This window comes from Muscardinus avellanarius (assembly GCF_963383645.1).
Source record: "Muscardinus avellanarius genome assembly, chromosome: 2".
Taxonomy (NCBI): Eukaryota; Metazoa; Chordata; class Mammalia; order Rodentia; family Gliridae; genus Muscardinus; species Muscardinus avellanarius.
In genome coordinates, this window is record NC_137787.1 from 45,765,773 (window position 1) to 45,776,559 (window position 10,787).

General features: G+C 40.0%; 1 protein-coding gene across 1 annotated transcript; it reads right to left on the reverse strand.

Moving 5' to 3' along the window:
• Positions 1 to 364: 364 nt before the first annotated feature.
• NABP1 (nucleic acid binding protein 1) lies at positions 365 to 8,244 on the reverse strand (the record flags this gene model as incomplete). Its single annotated transcript, XM_080689642.1, has 6 exons — positions 365 to 534; positions 1,742 to 1,808; positions 2,480 to 2,555; positions 4,184 to 4,255; positions 7,750 to 7,888; positions 8,154 to 8,244. The coding sequence occupies 6 exons, from the start codon at positions 8,242 to 8,244 to the stop codon at positions 365 to 367; spliced, it is 615 nt and encodes a 204-aa protein (XP_080545768.1).
• Positions 8,245 to 10,787: the final 2,543 nt, after the last annotated feature.

Below are 10,787 nucleotides of genomic sequence, written 5' to 3' on the forward strand. Positions count from 1 at the left end.
AACATCTCCCTTACTAAGCCTTATGTCAAATATTACAAAATTTATACAGAAGATAGACTCATAGAGGCCATAAAGCTGATGTCTTAAATAACACCCTTGAAATGGGTGCAAGTTTTTTAGAAGATAGCCAATAACATTTTGCTCTAAAAATAAATGCCCCTATTTTTCAGTGTTCCCAATTCAACAGGAGATGTGAGCAGCTTAACAGTTTTGCTATAAAAACCAACCACTCTTCTTAACAAACAACAACATAAAAGGTAACCAATAAAGGACATATTTTTCACAGTTAACGATAAATAAAAGTGCACTAAGTGTTCAAGTAGGGCACGTAGTTTAAAAACTACATCTGACTATTTGGCATAGGTCATCTTTTAAAGGCTCTCCGAGGGTCCCTGCCATTGGTTACTGTGGTCATGACTGTTTGATTATTAGCTGTTCCTGGCAGCTGTGGATTGATAGGTCCCCGGCCATTGCTTCTACCAGCATATGAAAGTTTGTATCCCCTTGACTCAGGACCAGCTTGAACACCATTTCCTAAAAAAAAAAAAAAAAAAAAAAACCAAAGAAACAAAAAGCAATCATTATTTTCAGAAGTGGTAAGCTTAAGCTACAGAAATATACCTATCTATTGCCAGGCGTGGTGGCGCACGCTTCTTGTAATCCCCGCGGTTGGGAGGCAGAGACAGGAGGATCGCACAGGTTCTAAGCCAGCCGCGCTGGCGTAAGAGACACTGTTTCAAAAATATAAAATAGGTCTGGGAGTATAGCCTGGAGGTAGAAGGGCTTCCAGGAACCCCAGTATCACCAAAAAAAAAAAAAAAAAAGAAATATACCTAGCTGACGTATCAACACATGCTACTAAATGCTTGTATTAGATAGGAAAAAAACTTTAATTTTATGTTAAAAACGTCAGTTTTACATTTTTACAAATGTATCATTACTGTAACTACACTAACCTGATGTATTGATAGAAGCCAACTTGGGCAACAAAATTAGAAATGGAGTAGGAAAAAAAAAAGCGTTATCTACCTACTGCTTATACAACAGGAATAAAAGAAAATGCAAAAAAGTATTTGAGCACTGGCATTTGACTCAAGTATGACTAATGTTTTAGAACAGACAATGTAATCCTTTTTTTAGGTAGCCTGTAGTTTCCCAAAATGTGATGATGATGATCACTTGTGCCAAAACATGCCATCAAGTCAAATACATCATCATCTACACTTTTCCATAGTTAACAGACCTTTATCAGGTCTGGAAGGACCATTTAACATGATTTCTAAGGAGAAAAGGCTAATTTTAGTATATGAAAAATCAAAATATCCATTTACTACTTTTATATTTATAGAGCTATTATTCTGAAGATAGACTTCCAATGTATCAAAACAACCAGTAATTCTGTATCTACTGTAAATAAACACTAGATCACAGAAATTTTATAAAAACAAATGAAAAAATAATCACACCTCATCACAGACATCACCAAAACCTAGACTGATTATTCATCCATGTTCACTAATGTATTCCCAGTATCTGGCCCACATGTTTAAATACAGACTGTGCTCAACAAATTGGCTTAGAAGTATATTTGTGTTCTAGAAAATCAGTTTTGGGAGGATTCCCTGTCTATTGGTAGCTCACTACCAATTACTAAAATACTAAATTTATGCCTAAAGATCTTTTTTCTCTAAATCAAAACTCCCTTAATTTTTACACAAATATGTAAATTAAAAAATCTTACCCACTGGTCCAAATGTACCTGTACCCATGTTATTATTCATGGAATTAGTCTTCTGTTCATTGTGTGCCTAAAAAAAAAGTTTTTAACTTAAACCAGTAAAGGTAAAAATAACATGCTCATATTAAAAAACTACTGTACCTTTTTTAAGGACTTTGTAAAATTACTTTTAACAATTTTTTTCAATATTTATACAAATCCATTCAATGTTAAGATTCCGAGCACCAGGCGTGGTGGCGCACGCTTGTAATCCCCACACTTGGGAGGCAGAGACAGGAGGATTGAGCAGGTTCAAAGCCAGCCGCGCTGGCTTAAGAGCCCTGGTTTCCAAATAAAAATATAAAACAGGTCTGGGAGTGTAGCCCGGATGTAGAAGGGCTTCCAGGAACCCCAGTACCACCCCCAAAAAAAAAAGGTTCTGAAATGTCCAAACCTCTCACAGCTTTTATTACATCCTCTATTTCCAGACACTGCTCCTCACACCAAAAATGCTAAATATATACCTATATCTATAGTATCATATAGACTCCCAAAATATACATATGATGAAAACTACCTTAAGGATTATTTTTATAATTGTCATCACACTGAGTACCACTAGGTTAGCCTGATCTAGAACTACAGTATTAGCATAAATCATAAAAATTAGCGTAAATCATAAAAATAGCATAATCATAAAATTAGCATAACTCATCAAATTAGCATAATCATAAACATATACTATATATTCGGATTAGTTACCCCTTTGTTCTGTTGTCCTCGATAATCTGGGTTGGGCTCACTGAAATTTGGCACTTCTGAATAAACCATACAAAATCTGAAAGAAAATATAAGACTAAGTGACTCCTGAAATTAATCAACTTTTCCTTATGTAACATTCCTAACTTACACAATCAAGATGTTAGATGTCAAATGAATAGCAACATGCTAATACTACTCATTTTCAACAAAAGCTTCCTAAATAAATACATCCCATTAAAATATTAAGTATTTGTCTGAAAACAATCTGTTTTGTAAATTCTCTATACTGCAAAAAATAATTCATGTCAAAGATCAAGGACACAGAAACACATCTTTGTCTGGTTTTTCCACATAGGCTGATGGCTAGTGAACCATGTTTAGGGTTCCAGAGTAGTTTCTCCAGCAGTGGTGATGGATTTGCACTGATCCATTCACACACTCTCATCCAGTCCCTCTTTTGACCAATCACTTCGAATCTGCAAAGATAATCATCCAAGATTAAAAGTGGATCTAAGTGATAAAAATTATAAAAACTGGCTATTTAGCCACCAGTTCATCCTGGAGCTTCTTTTAGGTTCACTATATGATGTGTACTAAGTTTACACAAAACCCATTTTCTTAGCTTCTCAACCCACTTAAAAAGACAAAAAAAAAAAACTAAAACTAATGCTGGGACATCCTAAACTGACCATGACAAAGAGCAGCCATTAGGAATTAAGTGACCTGTAGTTTTTCACTTAACTGACCTATATTACTGTAAAAACCTGTGTATACATAAAGGTCAGGTTGGGACAGATTTAGTGATATTGACCCTAAGACCTTTCACAACACATAGCTCTAATAACACTACTGTAAATATAAACATAAGGAAATCCCAATTTTCTTTCTAGTGAAGGCAAAGTGTTAGATCAGTTTATGATCTTTTGAAGCTTGCAAGTTTTTATTATTTCATTATTAACAGTATTTTTTTGGTGCCATTTGTGGCTTCTCTCTTTAAATATCCTCCAAATTTGATAAGCATTAAATAAGATTTCTAATCAACCAAGTACAGTGGGCTAATGATTTGGCACATTGCCTATATCATAATTTATGAGTACAACCCAAATGTCTAGGCTAGCATGGAGGCTGAATTACCTTTACACCCCTAGAGAGGATGGCTCCTCCAGGTCAGGGTGGAGATCATTACCAGGGTAGCAGTGTATGGAAGCTCGCATTGCGGCTGCCTGCACCGTACCTAGACTGTAGATAAATAGAGGACTTCAGTTTTCATGGCTGCAAGTCCTTTTAACATGAGTACAAATTCACCCATACACAGAAAAAAAAAAAAAAAAAAGAAAAAAAGAAAAGAAAATTTAATCTTATGGCCTGAAATTCATGCTTTGCTTCTATTTTGGTTAATCACTAAAAGAGAGAATTTACTTCAAATGACACCTGAAAAATGTGTTTCTAAAGCCTACAGAAACAGTCCCACAGGGACTGGTCTCAAATGCTGCTTCTTACTGCTCTTTGCCAGGAAAAACTGACATTCTCAATAAAAGAAACACAACTAATAGCTGTTAAAATAGTGCATACATACAAGGCTGTTGAAAACAGTTTACTCATCAAAAAAGCCAAGGAAAATGGTTTATGGTTTATACCTACCCACTTATTTTATAGGTGTTATTTTTAATTTATTCAACTATTTGAGATTCATTTAATACTTACTCCCCAATTTTTTGAAGTTCACCACCCCTTCCAGTATAAAGTGTCAAACATCCTTTCCACATGGACGCATACCTAGAGAAAAAAAATATTATTCAGCCAGGCATGGTGGCACATGTGGATAATCCTAGTATGTGGGAGGCTGAAACAGGAGGATCACAGGTTCCAGGACAGCCTCAACAAGTAGTGAGACTTTTATCAAACCAATGAGACCTTGTATCAAAATAAAAATGAGCCGGGCGTGGTGGCGCACGCTTGTAATCCCCGCGCTTGGGAGGCAGAGACAGGAGGATCGCGCAGGTTCGAAGCCAGCCGCGCGCACTGGCTTAAGAGACCCTGTTTCCAAATAAAAATGTAAAAATAGGTCTGGGAGTGTAGCCCAGAGGTAGCAGGGCTTCCAGGAACCCCAGTACCACCAAAAAAAAAAAAAAAAAATGAAATAGGGCTGGGAGTGATGCTGAGGTAGAATGTTCCTGGGTTCAATCTCCAGTATAAAACACACACACACACACACACACACACACACACACACACACACACACTCATTATTCTATTTAGGTCAAATCATATTGCATTTTTATACTAGAATATAAGTAGAAATATAGTCCCATCTATAAACCAAATACTAACTTTGATTCTGCTACTTACTAAAGAATAGAAAGAAAATTCTACAGCCAAATAACTACAACCCTAGACAATAACAGAAAAAGTCCTTTTGCAAAGCAAGCATGGTTATATCCCAGATGATCACATCTTTAGTCAACCAACAAAGAGCTTTTAATTGCAGAAATGTAAGCAGAAGTTATTTTTATTATTTTTCAGCCACAGGATTATAAAATTGATACCCTACTAATTACTTTTATACTCACTGTCATGGTCTAGCCAGATATCAATGTAACATTTTTCTCTTCTCCTTATGCCTCTGTAAGACACAGGGTTCCTTTCCAAACTACTGAAAACTTGCTAGAATTTAATCACAGTGTTAGAAAAATTGGGGTCACAAATCTTTCACCCATCTAGCTTTCCAGATTTGTAATTTTTAATACCAACCTGGCTAAACAAATTTCACTCTGAACAATATTGAATACAGATGGCATCATTATATACAATAATTCTATATATAAGTCTAAGAAAAATGTAAACTAATCGGTATTACAAAAAGAGCCCAGGGTTTGGTTTTCAGTGGTTCTGTAAACAACCACTATAACTTCATGACTTATAACTACATATTGCTTAACCAAATATAGAGATAGCTAATCTTTTAATAAAGATAATAAAAAGTTGAAGTTTACTAGTTTCGCATTATACAGTTTTCTTAATTTTTAATAATTACTATTTATTAAAGACTGCTTACCACTCTCAAGTTATAAGAATCATTTAGGAAACAAATGCATTAACAATTCACCTTACTAATATTAAAACTATTGCATAATTGGAAAAAAAATTTGAACAATTAAAGCATTTAACTTTCACTTAAGGAATATGAGTACTGAGATCAAGTTTTCATGGCTTTTGGACAAACATGCCAATATTCAAATTAACCATTATTTAGATGTTAGTTATGCCTTTTTTCAATGATTACTCTTCTTAGACTTAACCAGAATTTAAGGCCCTTAAAGTAGTACGCATTCCACAAGTGTTACTTAACTAAATAAGGGATACATATTCCCATTTTACGGAAGCTGCAGCTAAAGTATAGAGGTGTACTAACTTGCCAGGATCACAATAAAGTGGAAAGGACAGCTTTTTTAGTTTTGACCTTTTCCTTAAATTGTACTCTTTGGAAATTATGTTCATAGCTTAATTTTTTGATGGAAACATCTATGACTGTGGCTACAGAATCTGAATTATCTGAAATGAGATGTTGTTTTCCATGCATAGAATACTTTTAATCACTGAAGGAAAGATATTTTGGGAGCCCAAAAACTTCAATTATGCTAATCCTCACCACAGATTCCCAGGTAGCAATTCTCTTTTGTGTAAGCTAAAGATATGGAAGGTTAAAAGACATAATTAGTGTTCTAATGAGTCAGTGTATGAGAATAAAATGTCTAAGTCGTGACTCTCATTTCCTGCTTTGATGATACTACATCACTTCCTGAAGGTGTTGTAAGGCCTGGGAGATAGTATCAAAAGAGCTCTAGGCTCCTACACCTAGGACACTCCAATACTTCTCTTAGGCCTATTTGTTAGACCAACATTAATCTCCTTTTCCTATAGATACAGCTGATAAATTATTACAATTCTATCGCTCACAAGTTTTCAGGTTCTATTTTCAAGCTCTTCCTGATCTTTTATCTTCCTAAGATAAAGATTTGGCAAATTTTCAAAAGTTGGCTATCAAAAAAAAGGCACAAAATCTTTTATCTTTTTTTTTTTTTTTTTTGGTGGTACTGGGGTTCGTGGAAGCCCTTCTACCTCCGGGCTACCTATTTTATACTTTTTTATTTTTGGAAACAGGTTCTCTTAGCCAGTGCGGCTGACTTTGAACCTGCGCTATCCTCCTGTCTCCGCCTCCCAAGCGCGGGGATTACAAGTGTGCGCCACCACACCCGGCGCACTAAATCATTTTTTAAAGCCAAAATCTGCCGACTGAATCTTCTAGATGAAGGTATTCCAGATGTCCTTCTGCCATTTTCCACATACCATTTTGGTTTTTGTACAACACTGACCTTACAAAAGAAGAAATCATTTTTAAGAACAAGCCTTTCAGATACAAACTTCTAAGCACAAATTGACATATCGCAGAAAATACTAAGTTCTCCAACTACAGATTTATGTCCACATTGTCCAAATATTTGTGTGTGGGAGAGGGGGGTACTGGGTATTGAACCCAAGGACATTCTATCTCCAAGCTACAACTGCAGCTCTCAATTTTTGTTTTGACACAGGGTCTCCCCAGGTTGCTGATAGTCTCACTGCATTGCTGAGGCTGTTCCACAAACCTGCAATCCTTCTGTCTCAGTCTTCCAAGTATTAGGATTTAAGGCATGCCACCACACCATTCCTAAAAAATATTAAGTACAAAAAGAATTCTGCCAAAAACCAGGCGTGGTGGCTCAGGACTGTCATCCCAGTACTTGAGGCTTAAACTAAATGATCCCAGGTTTGAGGATAATGTGGCCATACTCTCAATAACCTAGGAAGGCCCTATTCCAAAACAAAACATAAGGCGGACGAGTAGCTCAGAGGTAGAATGCCTGTGGGTTCAATCTCTAGTACCCCCCTCCACATACACATGCACACACAGAAATACTGGAATGATTTCTGGAGGGGTGGAAAGAAACTGAATTGAATGGCTTATTAAAAGAAAAGGCATCAATTATACTCATCTACTGGACTCTTAGTACAGTATTTAAAGATTTAACTAGTAAATTTGGGGAGAGGCGTGGATTTCCTACCCATAACCTATTAACTGCAAAGGTGTGTTGCCTCAACACTGCCAACCCAACTTAACCTCAAAGGGGTTCAAAACTTGAGGGGCCCACAGAATTAATAAGCAGGATCCGGGAGTCAGTTATTCCTATTCTGCACTGTTAATACTCCGGGGCCCTTTTATGAACACCTACCCTCTGGTCAAACGAATAATATCCCCTGGCTGTATTAGACCTCCGATCTCATCCCACACGGAAATAGTGATGCTGCCCGTTTTATCTGCTACTTTGCACGATCTCACTTCATGGCCGTCTTTGGTTTTGGTCACTCGTCCTGTTAAGATTTAAAAAATTAAAAGGAGGAGGGGTGTGTTAAGATTAAGTCCAGACAGCTATTCCTCCCCGGCATTTTAACACATCTGAAAGGTGGGAAGAGCTAAGCCCCGGCTCCAGCCACTGGGAGGATCCGCGCCCCGGCGGGCGCCGGGACCACGTGGGTGGGGGAGGGGCGGGGAGGGGAAGCCCGGCTCGCGGCGGCGCCCCTCTGCCCGACCCCGGGCGCACAGGGGCCGGTGGGGTGGGCTGCGGACCCCACTTACCTATCTCCAGGACAATAAAGACGACATTTAAATTTTTCAGTCCGGGCTTAATATCTTTTATAAAAAGAGGTGGGTCGCTGACCCCATTCATATTGAGCAGGTGCGGCGGGGCGGGCGGGGCAAGGCTCCCGAGGCTCCCACCCTCCGGGGCCGGGGCGGGCGGAGGGGCGGCGGGGCGGGGTGACGGAGAGGGGCGGCAGCGGTTACGGGGGAACCAGCGCGGGCGGCACTGGGCCGAAAGAAAAAAAGGGAAAAAAAAAGGAAAAAAGCAAAAAGCGCTCACAAGTTAAAAAGAAGAAAAAAAAAAAAACACGAACCAGTCCTCACACCAACCCCGCTCCCAACCCGGCTCCCGACCCGGCGCCAGGAAGGCAAGCGTGCGGACTGCCCCTTCTTTGGGTAAAAAATTTTTAAAAATGCAGCGAGAGAACACCTCTGCCCGGAGTCCCGCTCACACACACACACACAAACACACACACACGGGCGCACGCCCAGCTGTCCCGGGCTCCGAGAAGGGACGCGCAGTGACAGAGGAAAAGAGCGGAAACTGCGACCGAGCGCCCCGCGACCCAAACTGCGACTGACGAACGCGCCCGCGAGCCGGCTGGACTCCCGGGACGCTCCGCCCCTTGTGACGTCACGCGGCGTCGGCACGCCCGCCGCCACGCCCGCCTGGCGCAGCGTCGCGGAAACTCAGGAGCCGGAACAGAGCGACGGCGCCCGCGCAGCCTCAGTGCCTCCTCCCCGCTGTCACCGCGGGCCCCGCCCCCTTGACCTGCCAATCCGCTGTCGGCCCCGCCCACCCCCGCGGTCGCTACGCAACGTGGAGGGGCGGCGCCTCGCCTTGCAGCCTTGGGGTTTCACTACCCTGTCCGACGTCAGCGCTCACCGCCCTCCCGCCTTCGCCCTTGAGTCCCGCGGTCATTCAGGACCCCAGGGCCCAGTGGGGACCGACGTGTGCAGTCCAGTAGGAACAGGGCCCAGCAAGGGTGGATGATCCCGGACCAAGGAAAGACAGCCTGGGATGGTGCAGGGGTCCGTAGCTGCCAAGATTGTCGTTTATGGGCCAGCAGGGAACTTGGAGATCATTTCAGCTTGCCTATTTTAGGCCTATTTAAATCGGGACCCAGAAAGATAAGGTCACTTGCTAAAGATCACCTAGCAACTTGTAAACAGGCAGGACTTGAACACAAACGGTCCAACCTGGTCTTCCACTTTTCACTCTAGGATACTAAGCTGATAGGCAAGTAGTTAAATTCCTTTGCAGACTTCTTTTTTTCTTAACCCTCCCCCATTTGAGTTTTCCTTTAATTTGCACCTGGTTTTTATTCATCCAGAAAGAATTAATCATATTACACCGATCGGAAACCCTGAAACATCCGAAGAAAAAAGGAAAAAACAAAAGTGTGTGCTGAGAGACAAACCTGGGCTCCAACCGTTTACTAGTTGTATGACCTTTAGGGCAGTTGGTTAAATCTCCTAGCCATAATTTAATCTTTAGAAAAATAAAACCAGGTCCCTGCCTCACAGAGGATTGTCCACTAGTGCCTAAAAATAGTACAATGATGCTCAGTATTGCCCCCCGCCAAGTTTCTATTAGTAAAGAATAATAATAGTTTAAGATAAAATTACTTAACCCTTTCTGTCATCCACCCTTTGTGCTGATTGCTAATTTTAATCCCCATTTTAAGTATGATGAAACTCACCAGAGACAACATAGCTGGAGAAAGGCCAAACTGGGTTTTGAATCTAGGCAATCTTGACCCCAGGGGTCTCCAGCCTAGGAGTAATGTTTATACTTAAACTGCAGTGATGGAATTACAAGTCCAAAACAGACTGAAGAAATAAGACAGGAGTGACAGGCTATACAATAGGACTTTAATGAATGACTGTTCATCACAAATGTAAGGAAAAGTGTCAGAGAATTTGCATATCAGAAGGATGCAAATTTTTCTTTTTGAATATTTTTAGATAAAATACCACTTTCCAAATATCTGCAAACAAGCAGAAAATGTATATTTGTGTGTATGTGTATAATTATTGCCCTAGAAGAGTTTCAAAAATAATCACTACATTAGCAAAAAAGTCAAGATATTCTTAATGAAATAGAAGCTTTCATTTCATAGGCAAATAAGACCTAGAGTGCCAGAGACACTGATGTAATGCTGGAAAGTGGTGTAAAAAAAAAAAAGTATGATTTCAACATCAAATGAAAACATGCCAGTTAATGGCAGAACTAAGGAACTAGGGTCCAGCCCCAGAACCATCCAGATAAAAACAATTCTACTACCATGGTCATCTGACAGGCACTTCAGTTAGACTGTCACCAAGATATTTTTCAACATAGGCAAAATGTTCTCATAGAAGCAGTATTTAAATAAGGCCTTTTTTAAAGCCTTGAGGAGCTCTTCATACGATTTTAAACAGGAAACCAGTGAAGAATGTTGAACCAGAGTTGTGACCAAGTTTGGACAAAGTTAGCCACTCCCTAAATTCTCATTCATATGTCCCCAGAAAGAGGATTAGGCTGCCCAGACTAATTGCACTGACATTTTATAAAGAGGAACCAACCAGACACTTGGGAAACCAAGCCCAAGCAAAAGCAGAAGCTAGGGCTCAGAGCAATGGCTCAGC